Raw genomic sequence first — 16,099 nt, 5'->3', positions numbered from 1 at the left:
TAAAAATTTGTCTATTTTTATATTTTACTTTTTACATATAAACAATTTTGTAGAGAACAATTAACTTTTTAAAAAGTTTTTAGACATAGCTAATAATTATTTAAATAATTATAAAAATAATTATAAACATTCTATAAGTAATTATTTAAACAATATGTAGCTATAATTTCTTTTTTGTTTTCCTTTGACTCGCGAATAATAAAATAAAAATAAAAAAATAGTCTTAAGTGTCTTTATTTTATTCCTCAAGTAAACTTAGAATGACAAACAAGAGTAACTTGATATTTTTCAAGATACTCTATACACTTTCAAAGTTTCAATAAAAAAAATTAATTTCTTTAAATTTTTGACAACTTTTTCTTGAAAGACACTCTGTGCGAATACACGTGTGCAGTTTCTTGGCGGATTAACGTTACGAATTCAGCAACTTCTTACGAAGGCTACGGTATTGGTAATGCTATATCGATCGTCCCTGACACACCGTGCATTAATGACGGCACGCGATGATATCGTCGATTACGTAGCGTGAGTTTGGAGCACGAGAGCGATCGAGCGCGACCGACGCCGTTCGTGCTCGACCGCCTGGATCGTGGTAAGGTAAAGTGCCGATTAAATCGCATCGGCACGCATCGTAGTACACACGTTGTTGTCGTCCATTACGAAATTAAGGCGCGATCTTGCTCAGGGCCATTCGTTAATGATGTCACGTGCGTCCGCGTCGCGTCAGAGTCGCGTATCATCATCATCAAGCTTGATGAGAGAGCGAGCGAGCGTCAAATTTTCACAAATTTCTCTCCCTCCTTTCGCTCAGCGTCTCACAGATGTTTGCGATAATTAAACTCTCTGAGCAAATACTAGCTATTCCAACTTGCTCGAATATCGTTTCACGCGACGCATTTTTCAACACTCGCGTGTCGACGGTATACGCTTATCTGCGTTCCCACGATCGGTCATTCAATTTAATTAAGCTTATTATTAATGTGTGCAAACGGTTTATGCTAAGTACAACGTCAAACCGTAGTTATTTGTATAATTGGATGACCTTATATCGTATATGTATACGTAAACTACGCGTGTAACTGAGAAATGCTATAAATCAAGCCCCAAAAAGCGTCGAAGATATATATGCCCGAGAAAATTACGAAGAGATACGAAGAGAGAAAATGTTTCGCGATAAAATCTTTCCCTCTTCCTACGTCGAAAATACGTCGAACAAAGAAAGCGCGAGAAACGAGTGCTTCGTTCTGCTCCCCCTTCGATATTCTCAATGCTACAATCAATCACTATCGAGCGAAAGGAGGTGCAGATAGACCTCGATTCATGATATTACTTCTCTCCCGATGCCCTCGAAAGCAGACGGCGGCCGCTGCAATCGCGATATTCGCCTCCTGCGTCTTATTGTACCGCGGAGGAAACGATGGCGCAAGAAAATATCCGCCCAACCGAGAGAGAGAGAGAGAGAGAGAAAAACAGGGACATCCGGTCTGGCGATGTATCGGCGATATAATAAAGATGGAAGCTTATGGGACACGCTGAGGCAATCGAGAGAAGGGTAACTCGGCTTAAAAGATTGCGCGTATACGATTTTCTCGTTAGTCTATCGAGAGGCTTGAGATTTTTTTTACGTGATTTCCCGCGATGGAAAGAAAGCGCAGAAACCGATAACGGTTCGCCGAGCGTGGCGACAATGACCGGAAGAGTCCCGGCTGTTCCATCGATGGAGCGGACGTGCCGGAGGAGGTCCTCCCGTGTTGCACATATGGGAGACGAGGGGCTACCACGATACAGCGAACACGGCGAAAACAGTCTGGTCGAACACGCGTGACTGGAAAATACAGTGACCCAGTGTGGCGAACACGTGTGTGAGAGGCACGTCCGATCTGTGTCTATTCACATTGTACGCTGGAATACGCGTTACGTGTTCGTCGAGAAGAGAAGCCGACTTTAGACTTCCGATTCGGAAAACAGAGTGTAGACGCAAATGTTTCCGTATTTTATTTCAAGAATGTAAAACATTAACCCGTCAATATTATTCGCAAACGCGCTCAAAAAATGATCTCCAATTACAAAAATAATTAATTAATTGAAAAGGCTCTGATATGTAACTATAAATTCAGGTATAGAAAGGGCCAGGCACAGATATTAAGTGTAATAAAATTATTTTTAAATTTCTTTATACTTATTTTGCTCAAAATAAATATATATAGATACAAGTATAGAATTTGTATTCCAATTAAAAAATTCTAAAAAAATTACTAAACTTTGATAATATGTAAATTAGTAAGAATATCTCTTACTAACAATAAGTAATATGCTATTTTGATTGTCTACAAATTCACTCTGAGAGAATAAAATGGACTTTCAAAGCCTGAGACTATTTTTTATATTTACTAAAGTATCGCGAACGAAAGAAGATAAAAAAGTTTCACAGAGAAAACTTATTTTTTTTAAATATAGCGTTTGTAAAATTGCAAATACTTAAATAATTGTAAGCATGTTATAAATAATTAACTATTTTCTCCTTCTGCGTTTATAAAAGTGAAAAAGTTTTGACTTATTGTTAGTTTCCAGAGATTGCTTTTACCCTATTATATTCAATTTTAAACGGGGAATAAAAATAGTGTATCTCATTTATCGAGACGCTATCTTTATAATTCTCAAAGTTTCGTAATTTTTTTATTTTCCATATCGGAGATACCTCGTTGATTGCATACGGAGCTTAAAATATTAATTTCACGATATCGCGGTGTACAACATATCGATCGACGACACTCACCTTACTCGGGATGAGAAGACGGAGCTCATCGTCACCCTGTCGATAGCGCTTGTGGGGGCTCGTTGGACCCCCGGAACCTGTCATAGCGCCAGCCTCGGCTTCCCTCTTCATTATTCCTGAAACAGAAAGAAAATTTCCTCGTCAGAAAATACGTCTCTCTCGTCAGAAATCGCGTCTCGCGAAAACTCGTTTCGCGAACGAAAACAACGAAGTTGTTTAACGTGGTCATATAATCGGGGGTCGCGGAATTTACCATAGTTTCGAACAAAACGTCGTCTCCGGTGGCGCACAAAGCACGGAACGCTCGACGGCATTATGGCCTCGTAAAGCCGCGATAAATTAACATACGCTCCCGATCTCGTTGACGGTCCCTTGACGAAAACGCCGGATAAGAGCAATAAAAGACGTCGCCTAGTAAAATGGCTTTCCCATGCTGTCGGCGTCATTAAGGCGAACAAGGCGATTTAACGGACAATGGATTATGATACCGCGAGCGGTATATCAGTCTATCCAGTTCTACAACGCGTTCGCTAATGCAAATGAATTTATCTATAGAGTGTCCCTGCGAAAACAGACCGCGATATTTCTTTTTTATGAATGAGAAATTGGATTAAATAAATAATAATAAACAATAATATCGATATTCTCTTAAAAGTATCCGAGCCTCAATAAAGTGGTTTTTGAACGTTCGAATACAAGTGATAGAAAAATACACAGCTGTTTTGATCAAGTTAACGGCGGGAATCGCATTTAATTGCCGATCAAGCACTTTGGAAATATCTACGGAATGATAAACCCGACGAGGATTGGAATTTAATTATTTCTACTCTCTCAAGGCGCCGCTATTGCCGCTCGAAAATAAAAGCGACGATTAATTCTCCGTGCCAAGCCGCCGATAATTCTTTCTTACGGGTGTCGGTACCCTTCTTCGCAGGGCGCGCATGCCGCCCAAGATTCATTGCTTAATTAGAGATTTAGCGCAGCTCTACCAAGTGTGGCCGCGGGCGTAAACGCAGACTGGCATTAACCTCTTAATTTCCTCCCCAAGACACACGAGAGGTTAAATTGTTAATACATCGATTTTCGTACGTTAACGCGAGATTAGACTCTTTTCACGGATTCGAAATGTAAACGGAATTTATTGGGAATAAAAAAATCTTCGAATATCATAGAAGAATTACACAAAGCGTATACGCGATATGTTTTTCACGCTTTATAAATATACACGGCAAAGCAATTTTTTCTTGCTAAATAAAAATAAAATATATAATCGAAAACGTAAACGCGAATTATTCATCGAATCTCTCGCTCCCTTGAGATCGTATAATTATACGCCGCATTATTGATAAATTTATTGACAAATCAAATCTCGCTAGAATATCGATGGAGATTATGCATTTAAATTGTTACGATAATCGCTGTTTACCTGCTCACCAGTCCGGAATGTTTACTGTAATACGATTGAATTGCGAATAATTAATTACATAATCATCAGTCTGTTTGATCAAAGAACAGTGAAGCTAACCGCACAATAGCGTTCGGTGTTCTCCGGTAATCACACATGCGATATATGCATATCCATCCGTATTATACCGGCAACCATAAGCTTTGTTAATCATAAAATTCACATACGGATGGCTCATATTTTCGACGTGTCTGTACGTCCGTCGAACCGGACGAATTATTCGCTTCGAAACGTGGTCTTGTGAGAGAGAGATTGCAAAGCCATCATCCCGGGAAGAAAACGAAACGAAAAACGTCGCTGGCTCCCGACCATCATTTGTCGGCGATAGCGGGACGCGTTTAGCATAGAAATCGCAGCTACATGCGCGGCATACAAAACTATACCTACCTGGCAATGAGAACATTGTAATATAAGGTTATAGGCAGTTACGGGAGAATGCAGAGAGAAACTTGCGTGATATATGTATATCTAGCAAGGTAACGTATTGTGCGTGTGCGTGCTTATCAATGTCACTAACTATGTTATATCGTAACGTTGTGTAGCTTAAAATTATTTCTCTTCTCTCGCTCTTTTTTTTTCTTCTCTCTGTTCTCTCTTTCTTAATAGATACATTTTTATAAAAATAAAAAATTAATTAATTTTGTATATTATCTATTTTTTAACAAATTTATTTTTATTTACTATTTCTCTCTTTTGGTCTCTTATATATTTTATGATAAATAAAAAATCAATTAATTTTATTATCTGCTCTTTTTTTAAATCAATTTATTTTTATTTGCTCACAATAAACTAGATATTTTTTAAATATAAATAATTTAAAGTTTTTATTTGTTCTTTTTCAAATTGTAATTTTATAAAACTAATTTTATACAACGCATTCCGTATGTAAAATTATTTACATTTGTAGTTCTTATCTCATGTAAATGTACAGATCCTCATTGCGATCAGGATACAGTCCGATCATTTAACAATTTCCTGAAAGTCCTCGGATAATCCTTTTTCTTATACGGTTCTGCACATTTCCTTGGGACGTGGCGTAACGTTAACCGCAGTTTTATAACCGCGACGTGGCGGTAAAGCGCGCTCTTTGTAACTTATAAGATATGCAAACGAAACGCGCGAACCGAATTAGGTCGTACCCGTCGTATTCGAGACTGAAGTCGATTATAATGCATGCAATCATATATTACGAAAGAGCTGAATTGATTTTAATCATTTTTTTTTCATCGTCCAACGAACGGTGCATAACAGTAAAGTATACGTGAGTCAAATATTTGAAGGATCATATGCCTAAACAACGGTGAGCTCATCTCGGATGCAGACCATCGAAAATAATTATTCAACTATGAACACGTCGGGTGAGAAAAATTGTACTGCTTTATTAGATACACAATAGGGGTGATGATGGTCAGTTCTCTGCCAGAACTGTTGCCTAATAATTGGCAATCACAGATTCGACCAATCACCCTACACGTCTTTGATTAAAAGATATTTTTTCGGTGAGATTATTTATCATTATTTATGACAAAGCACAGACGGATAAAATTGTCCACCAAAGTTATTATTAAATTCTCCAAATAACAATTTATATTTTAGAGAAAAATAGCTTTATGTAAATATTTTCATTTTCTATTTTAAATATTTTTCCCTCACTTTTATATGCAGGATAAATTGATCGAGTTGTAATTTTATTTTGCACTAATCACTAAATAAGTATATGAATATAAGTTATCATGGAAACTTTCCAGCACAATTTCCGTCATTCTTATAAACAAGAGCGACGAACGTGCGTCAATTATTAACAGTCAAATAACAGTGAATGTCAGTTCGATCAATCAATTTGCAGGATCGTAAAAAAAAAAAAAAAAAAATAGAAAAACCGCGGAAGGATTCAATGACAATTATTTTCATGCCAGAGAGAAAGAGAGAGAGAGAGAGAGGAAGATAGAGAGAAAGAGGATCCTAATGCATTGCAAAAGAAGATTGAGGGTACGTCCCGGGGTTAATAACAATGTCGGCGGGATGCAAATGGAAATTAAAGCGACGCGGCGGTATCTAGATGCCGCGTGTGCATACGCACGCGATGAAAAAGCAGGACGGCGGAATCGATACCACCCAGTAGATACCGGCACACACGCGACGTTAATAATTTACCGCAATGATTCCGCGGCGAAAGGGCGCACTTCCGATTCGCGGTCTCTTATCCCTTATCCCTCTTTCCCGTTACGAGGCCGCGCGCCGAGAATAGCTCGAGAAACAAGATTGCACAAAAATATCCCCCGGCGAACGACGTACGTAAGTCGGAAATATTGTCTGTACACAGTCGCGAAATTGCCTTCTAAAGCGCGAAATACCTTCTTGTTGTAAGTGCGCTATTTTTCGCGTACATGGCCTTTAATATTTAAAAAAGAAAAAAAGTTTAAAATATAAAATTTACTAAAATAGCTGATAAAGTGTCATCATTTACGGAATTATAATTTTTTTGTACCTCATGTCTACGTACAATGCGCCTATCGATCCACCGTGGGTGCGTGACCGCGCTTCTCGTGACGCGAGCCGAAAAGGTCCTCCTGGTCGCCCTCGAAGGCGAAGGGGGTTCGTTCCGCCGAGCTTCGTCGCGCAAGGAAAAATCGAATGACAAAATGATAGAGTGTGCTCGCGCGTGCTGGTCGATTACGTATGCGTGCATGTGTTGCCTCGCTCGTACACAAAAAGAAAGAGAGAAGAGTAAAGACAGAGAGAGAGAGAGAGAGAGAAAGAAAAAGAAAAAAAATCGACGAAGACACAAACAGGGCGAGGCACTTGAGAGGGAGGGGGCTGGAAAAGGGGCGCCGCGGAGTCTATCGGCCACGGTATAGCGTGAGGCGCCTAAAAGTCCACTCTTTGCAAGAGTGCAGCGACCAACTCTAGTCCGCACGCTAGTCCATAAGTGATATAGCGGCACGAGAAGAGGAAAAAATGAAGAAGCAAACACGATCTAAGGGAGGGGGCAATTAAATTCTTCGATGCGCGATGCTCCATTTCGATAATGCGGTCATTACGCGGTGTCGAACCCTTCTCGATTGTACCTCTTTGTTTCTCGGCGATTCGATAACTCGGATCGGGTAATTCTCCTCCAGGTGATTTACGGCGACCTTTACAAAGGGAGGACTCGTTCGCGAGTCTTTTCGACAACGATTTGACGAGCAAATTTCGTTAAAATTGAAATTTCGCGACGTATGTTCGACGGAAGGCAAGATTCCTTTTAATATCACGAGGAGAAACTTTGTCGAGTGTTTTCAAAAGCGCGCATCACGTATCAAACTCTTTCGAGTACACTCGAAACTTCACTTTAGGGTTACTATCCGGCAATCAATGAAGCCTCGCTCGAACGCACACACGTTTTGTTACCGTGCGCTCCTTAATCGCGCATCACGTACCGCGGTCAATTAAAACAAGTAGATGCCATAGTAACCTGATTAAGCGAATTATCGTTCGCAAAGTTTCGCGAGTTTCATACCGAATAAAATGTAATTATAGCTCGATGTTATAAACGCCGCGCTCGTACTTTTGCGCTCACTGCTCACGAAACTATGTTCGGACACTGTATTCCAACCGGAATGCTCTGGAATTGATTAGAGATATGACGCTAACTAGAGACAAAACAGAGGAGAAGGGAGGAGGAAAGCATCCGAGACGAACCGAGGAAGTGTTTCGAAAGTGATATCGCCGAGTTAAGCCATCTCGACCAAAGTATTTCAATTTTCCCGAAAGTTTGGTGAAAGAGAACCACAAGGAACCGATCGCGGTGCGTGTATCCGAGAGTCTGTTTCTCCGGCGCAGATATAATGGCGTCTTCCGCAATTATATACTATCCAAGTAATTATTTCGTCGCCACGCAGACAGAGATAGTGAATAATTGTGGCGACGGCGCCGCGACAATCCTGCGGTCGACGCCAAAGTATCGAATATTGATACTTTTGTTACCCGAGAAAAAAACGTGCCGAATATTGATACTTGTCCCCGAGAGTCGCGATGTCATAAAATATTTTATTTCTATTTTCTATTTTCGGGAAGAATATCGATTAAAAAAAAAAGAGAAGACAGATGTTCGTATATTTTCTTCTTAACTAGAACCCCCTTTTCGAGAATGCCGGAAAGGACCGAGACACGATAAAGCGTGCGGGAGATTGAAGAAAGTTCATACGCGGCGGTTTACAAACGACGGATCGTTCGCGAGGAAAAGTGCCGTAAAAGGAGGAAAAAAAGAGACGAGCGGGATCTTTCCCGGAGGGCGGAAGAGATCCCCCTCTCCCTCCCATTCCTCTTGCTCGCGTACAAAGCCGGGGCAGTCGTCGTTCTGGACCGGACAGCGGAGCCCCATAAATCCGAATCGCCGAGTTGCAGGGAAAGAAGCTTGTTTACCGTTCTTGCTTTCGTATACCTCTCATCTGGCTTCTCCTTTCACTCCTCGCGTTTCCCCGTCATCTCTCATACCTGCCTCCTCTCTTCCCGTTTCCTGTATCACGACCCCCAATGACGATTCCCACGGGAGCCCCCGGGGTAATTTCATAAACTGCCCCGGTCGCATTATACCGGACGATCGATTTATCCCTGATCTACAAGTCAAGGGCCGGTGACCTCGAACCACGATAATGACGGTTCTCTCTCGTGACGAGACTTTGTCGTAGCGCGCTTCTTCTCGTACAAGGAAGAGACAATGAAGGCATCCCTATACATCTCTCGTTCATAAAAAAATATTCATAAAAAGTATTTTAAGGAAAAAACTTCCTTCGAGATTTTACGTAAAATATCGCGTATAACTTTAATTCTCTCCTTTCTTTCGACGACCCTATTTCTCGGCAAGGAATGTCGGATAGATACGGAGGAACCGTGTAATCCGCAACGTCCATCTGCGTTTCAATAAATGGCCGGAGCTCGGAGTGGATCGAGATGATGGGTGTTGCGCCGAGGCGAGGGTCAGAAATTGCCGTAGATTGTAACGGAGAGAACCGGTCAGTAACCGCCGCACATAACTGCGATGACGGACCTAGCGTACAGAGCTGGCGCTAGGTACGTAAGCAGAAGGCGCGATGTAACGTACAAAGTAACGTAAAAGCGTTACCGGTACCGCGCTATTCGCGGTTCGTGGTACCGTAAAGTCGGTGGTCGTCGTCGTCGGAAAGAGAAGCTCGTTTACTGTCTTTCCTCACCGCGTTCTTGCGGCTTTCCTAACTCGCAATGGCTCTCCTAGTCGAGGATATTCTCTCGCCGGGGTTTTCAGCGTCGTCGTCCCTTTTCTTTCTCACCGCGCGGACCAAAATATTTTCCCTTCGACTACGTTTTAATTCGCTCTCTTCCTTTCTCTCTCGTCCGAGTACCGTAAAACAATAATTATTTTGCGACTTTCACGCGGAAAAAAAATGTTCGCGCTAATTATGCAGCGCTGCGTAAACAGCGCTACATAAATGAACAACCGCCGCCATTTTCGTTTGAATACAAATTTAATGCGCGGCGAAAGCATAACAGTGGCTAAAAAAAAAAAAAAGAAAAGCTATACTAAAGATCGAGAAAAGCTGAATGAATTCACGGAGAAATGACGCACACATTTTATCGAATGAACAGATAAAAGAAGCTCGCGTTTAATATCAGATGTTCGTCCTTCTCTTTAGAATATCTCCGGAAATCAATCATGGTGTCTTCTCTTATCTCTTATCAATTATTATTTCTCTCCTTAATCTTGACGTTCCCACATTTGTCGCGATACTGCATTGATTCAATTATCAAAATTATCTCAATTTAACTAATTATAAATTTTTCAAATAAATTCCGATCAAATAAAAGTATTAATTTCTTTTTTTTTTTTTACAAATCCCTGAATGCAAGACAAGAAAAAAGTCGCGCTGAGTTGCATAAATAAGGCACGATGCATCGGTTGAACGGCATTATTAAGAGCAAAATAAAGTCGGCCGTTCACGAGCACAACCGCATGGAAATTAGCATGAATATGGATGAGCGTTGCGATGCGTGCACATAGTTTGCTCGCGATCGCAAGCCGAGCATAATATTCGACTTGAGCGAGTGAAAGGGAGAGGGATGAAGGGGTGAGTGAGGGAAAGAGGGAGGACGCCGACGGCGAAGCTGGCAGGTGAACCGCGAGATTATTGGTCGAGATCTAAGCGAAGTTGGCTTAGAAATTCGACGTTTGACGTCAGTATGAGAGACGCGTCTGCTAATGCACACACCGTCCGCTACTTCGGGATTCCTCGAAATAGAATGATTAACGCCGGCGAACGCCGCCTGCGAATTCGACACCTGGTATGCGGGACAGACGTTCGCGTCGCCTACAAAACGGTACTTTTCGGACTTGTTCGATACGTTACGCGCCTCGCCTACAAAACGTTGGCCCCGGCATCCTCGCTGAAAAGAAACACGCCTGTAAAGAAATATGCAAAGTATATACGAACAGGCAAGAAGATTGGAAAGCCGGAAGCCGACAGACGCGGCTACATAATAACAACGTGGACTGGAATAGAGAGTTCGCCGGGACCTTTGCGCGAGAAGAAGTAACGTTATATTAGTGTCGAACAAAAAAAAAATTTTTTTTTGCCATTGAAAAAATATCCAATTAGCCTCGGAATTTCTTCAACCGATTACGAAAAAATGCGGAATATTCAAGAGCATAAAAAAATTCCGCAATGTATACGCGCATAAATTGTGCATACATTGTCGGAGCTTCGATGTCGTTTTACACGAACATTAGCGAGACGATTAAACGACAGGCGCTGGTTGTAACGCGAATACTATCTATACACAGGCGTGTCCTATCCAAGCTAATACTAATTCGTGCACCGAGTGAAGACATTTCACCGACGATGATCTATTTATGGCGTTTAGATATAGTCACTTTAACCGGATTGTCTCCCCTTGTACTTGGTATATATCGAGTTAAACTTTGTCGGCCGATATCGGCGCAAGATGGCTCAAATTGACCGTATAATATAATCGGGTTTTAAAGATCGAATATAATCTCGATGAAGAGAACGATTAAGATATTTGACAATCAATTCTTTCCAATGAAATACAGTATAGTGTGCAAAAAAAGTATCATCGTTAAAAGTACATGTAAGGAAAAGATATTTAATTTTACGGAAATAGGAAAATTATTTTTTTTTTCACAATCTAAATTGCTTGATATTAGTTAATGTAACACGAAAAATGATGATTCGCTTATTAAAATAATTAGTAGAATTTCCTTGGTCAACGAACCCTTATTTACCCTCCGAAAGGCGAAACAGGAATCGAACGTCGCGAACGCGTTTCTAAGCCTGATGGTTCAATTATTCCCATAAGGCGAGCATCTAACGAGCTTCCATATTGCATTCCCATCCGTTCGTCCATCTGTTCACCCACCCATCCATCCACCCATCCACCCATCCACCCATCCATCCATCCATCCATCTATCCGTCCGTTCGTCCAGTCGGCCAAGCTTAAAATTAGACTCTATGAAACGAACAGGCCGGAAGCTCGGCCGAGCAAGCTAGCACCAAATTTATTTAGCGCGAGTGTGAATTCCATTCCGTGTTGGCAAAATTCATTCATTTACTCGCCTCTCTCTCTCTCTCTCGTTCTCTCTTTTTCTCGCGACAATTATTTACAAAATTGCTGTGAAAATTTCCCTGAAATGCGACGAGGTTTCCCTGAAGTAACGTGGATAAAAGAACAAACGATGACCGACACTTTCCCGGAAGACAAGTCTATTTATTTCGATGGCCGAAACTGTTGTTGGAAAGAAATTTGCTCGCGTATATACGGTTGTTGAACGTTGAAGAATTATGCGCTTTACGCTTCGTCGCAAGCATTTGGTTAGACTGCGACTTGATTAATGTTACGTAATATCTATTATATGCTACATTTTCAGACGAGAACGCGGATTTGACGTTAAAGAGTCTGGCGTTAATTACACTGGGGTCGTGTTGTTGTTCGCAAGAATTTCCGCAATTAAATTAAATTTGAGAAGCACATTATTTACAACGCAGAACATTTCGCATAAGATTCGCGCGCGAAGCTTGTCGCAAAGTATATGTCTCGATGATTGATTAATATTCCTTAATTTTCCTTATTCCTTAATGTAGAGATGATTGCTGTACTTAATACGCTTCTCATTTATTTATCGAGACGATTATTTTTCAACGAATATATCAAGAATTTAGCGATAATAATCTCGAAATGTATCGCGAACGTTTCAAGAGGCGCCGTACGAAATAAATAAAACTCGTCGGTCAGGAGTTCCAGCGAACAAAATAAGACGCGGGACGTCGATTAGAGGGTTAACAACCGACCTATAACGCATTTCTCGCTACGGTGTCGTAAGCCGAGCATCGTAAAAGAAAATCGTTAGCGCGCCGTGCCTGTGAAATCGTGCCGAAGCTAGAGCATCAAGCTGGCCGCGGTTGAACAAGAATGGTAATTAGTGAGAAACACGATCTTTAACCCGGCGTCATTTGTAGGCCGTAATCGTAACAATAGAGAGAGAAGAAGGAAAGTTTGTAAAATAACATTATCAACCATTAGAGATAGACACAAAATACATTCGCGTTTTTCGAGATTGACAGCGCAAGCTGGTTTGACAATCTAGACAGCGTGTTGAATTTAATATGCATAGAATTAAATATTCATTTTTATGCAAAAAATTAGATATATGCAAATATGCATATTTTTAAATACGAAAAAATGTGCTCGCCGACCAGGATTAAATTATCTCGTGTATATCTTATAACGCATAACGATATATAATGCAATACGATCGAGTTGCGTGGATACCGCGAAACCACCGAGCGATATTATTCTATCATATAAGGATTGATTCATTCAGCGCCACGTCAACTATCTCGTTTCGTAACATTAGGTTAACCCTTTGCGGTCGACGCGGTGGTTTATGACGATCGTGTATATACCAGGGCGTGCCGAAAGCCGCGAAAGGGTACTGTTCCAAGGATACTGTGACTCTCGTATACGTATCAGTATCACGCGAAGGGATAACGACGAAATGAGATCGCCGCGAGATAGAACATATATGACAATGCGTGATTTTTAATCTTCGCGAGTCATTATTCGTTTTCGTTGTCTGGCATTCCAGAACATCGGCTCGCGGCGGCGTGTAATAGGAATGCGAGACAGAGATGAAAAATGAGAAGCGAGGTAAGTAATCACGTTGCTCCAGGTGGAATCGCGTTCGAAGGTATAAAGCGAAACGTAACGCGATCGAGATTTCGATCCTTTTTCATTGGAAAAAAAAAATAGAGATAAAAAAGAAACAAAGAAAAGCGAGAAAATATATAAATTCGCGACAAAATAAAATATAATAAAATATAATAAAATATAATAAATATAATGAATAAGCGGCCAAGAATATTTATTAACAATAAGACTTATTTGTTAATATTAAAATATGAATAAATAAAAATAAAAAAATAAAAATATATAAATGTACTTGTTAACTTGATCTGATTCGATTCGATTGTCGAGAGTTAAAGACCGAAATGCGGAGAGATGTCCGGTAAGGTTTGAGAACCGTTGCCGCTGCTGAAGGCGCAGGGCCAGAGAAAAACCGTGCGCGAAGGATGAAGGAAGGCGCAACAACAATATCGTCCTACCCTTGCCACACGCAACCTAACCAGAGGGTAACGTCCTGTTACACCAGTCTGACCACTTCGCGTCTCCCTTTCCAAACCCTTCTCCATCGTACGCGAACCGTTTGCACTGGCTTTGCTTTCGCCTTCGTCGCACGAAAACGTCGCGACCCGCTTTTCGCTAATCGTTATCCCATTTAGCGTCTGTTTATCTCCGCGATAACGCAGCCGTAATAAGAATACATATTTCTGAGAATTTGTTTGTTCTTTTTTCTTTACGAAAATTACGAGGGAATATCGTAAACTAGCGATCGTGATGCAAAAAATTCGCTTATTTTTCATTAAAACAGTTGTTACTCACCGATAATGATGTTCGCCTTTGCAGCCTCCGCGATGAACCAGCACTAAGACCTGTACAATCAATATAATTGCGAATTAGCTCTCGACTATAATATGTGTTACAGGTGTGCGTATTATCATAATTAGCGTCTCAAGAATTAATATCTCGCATCATTCTTATCTTAGCATCATTACTCGCGAGAAGAAACACAATAATTGTAATATATGTGTCGCATTGAAAAGTTTAACGTACCTATAACTTTATGCGAAATTATTAATTGCCACGAATTAATTGCAACGTCGATTAAACATCGATAACTAAATACAAAATACATTCTGGGTAGCGAATTAGTATGCGTCTAGAAATTTTGTCAATCTACTGTGAATGGGGACACCATTAAAATATGCGTACCGTATGCATACAAATAAGTAATCTCCCACGATAAACAGGCTGTTCAAATGAAATTGTTTATAATATATACTAATAATAAATATATTGATATAACAAATATGTATTAAAAATAAATATATTAATAAACATATTAAAAAATTGAGTAATAATAAAAGATTTCAACCGGTTCGCTTATTATTTGCACAATCGACGCAAAAGAGCGCGCACTTATGTATCTCACGTTCGAGCAGCGCGTCGTCGTAAAACTGTACCGAGACAGAGTATCGCAGTCACGTGTGCGCTGGAATTAATTATAACTGCTCGTCCAGCTATTCATCGCCGTATCCGGAGTAGGTACGCGAGCGGGCCCCGTAAACCCGACGTTCCTAAAAGAAATTGCGAAACCGCCGTGAGATAAATCGCGATTAACCGACGAGATTATCTTACGCGAGGTCATCCACTGCGGGAGAGCTCTCCTCTGCGGATCCCTCGCGTCGATAAAGGTGTCCTTACTAAATCCTCGATTGCTCAAGTCACGCATTTATTAAGCAGCGTAAACGCGCGAGCTTACACAACGAGCGAGGAATTTCACGCGAAGAGAAACGTCAAAGGTGACAAAAATATCAAACTGCTGATTGATTTCACGAAACCACCAATTAAATCCGTTCGTTTTGGGACAAAACGATGATTGCCCCAGGGTTAAAACGCTCGATCGCGCTTCGCTGCCTCGCGCGGACTGCTTCAAGGACTGACCCAAGCGGGACCTTGAGCATTTTTGCTAGATCACTGTCACCAGATATGTATGTAAAGAGAGAAAGAGAGAGAGAGAGTAAACTTCACAGTCGTGCCGACTGCACGAGCAACGAAGTGCACGCTTGCGAATCACGATCGCGCGAACATTCAAGGTTGAAAATTCCAGACGCCCCCTCTTCCCTTCCCCCCACCTTCTACCCCGCCAGGGATAGGTCAGGGACAATGAAACGTGCCAAACGCAGCAGCACGGCAGCTGCACTCAAAGTTCATTCAACCTTTCCACAAGGGATCGTAATCTTTTGTACGATAAACGGTAGATCGTCGTCCTCGCGCGCAGTTTGCGACCGCGTTATTCCGGTTTCCGCTTCTCATACGTCCCTCTAGAAGGGCCGATCGACGCCGAACGAACCTGGTGAGCGACGTCGTCCTCAGACGAGACGCGAGAGCGTCAACAACAGCCGGAACTCCTTCACGCGCACAGATACGTGTTCCTCTTCAGCTCTTTCAGAGAAGAATGCCGCGCGAGAGCAAAATTGCGGCGTGGTAATTCCGCGCGTGCAGACGCGGTTGCGCCAGAACTGACACTAGACACACTACTGGAGAACACGGAATAAACTTCACTTCGCCGAGCGACTCGTTCCTCTCCGGCGAAGCACACCGTCCACCTCTTCCTCGTCGCGAAGAGCCGCGAGTACTGGTGGGGCGAATCGCTCGCGGAGGGAGATCGGGGAAGAACGAGGGTACTCTGCGTTGATACCACTGC

At 41.5% G+C, this 16,099-nt stretch overlaps 1 protein-coding gene across 7 annotated transcripts in view; it reads right to left on the bottom strand.

Moving 5' to 3' along the window:
* The window catches only part of Hnrnp-k (Heterogeneous nuclear ribonucleoprotein K), a 93,000-nt gene that overhangs the window by 45,080 nt on the left and 31,821 nt on the right, over nt 1–16,099 (bottom strand). For 6 of the 7 annotated variants that reach the window (XM_083042335.1, XM_083042333.1, XM_083042339.1 and 3 more), the window contains 2 exons: nt 14,215–14,264; nt 2,777–2,892 (listed from right to left, as the gene is read on the bottom strand). In XM_083042335.1, coding sequence (XP_082898461.1) covers nt 2,777–2,887 — 111 coding nt within the window. In that variant the 5' untranslated portion in view covers nt 2,888–2,892; nt 14,215–14,264. Of the gene's footprint in view, nt 1–2,776; nt 2,893–14,214; nt 14,265–15,745; nt 15,995–16,099 lie in introns of those variants that run through there. The other variant, XM_083042336.1, reaches the window with a different exon arrangement.

This window comes from Prenolepis imparis, unplaced genomic scaffold (genome assembly GCF_030444845.1).
Source record: "Prenolepis imparis isolate NDT839.2.m4 unplaced genomic scaffold, iyPreImpa1.0 SCAF_7, whole genome shotgun sequence".
Taxonomy (NCBI): domain Eukaryota; kingdom Metazoa; phylum Arthropoda; class Insecta; order Hymenoptera; family Formicidae; genus Prenolepis; species Prenolepis imparis.
This window is presented reverse-complemented; position numbering and strand designations above follow the sequence as displayed.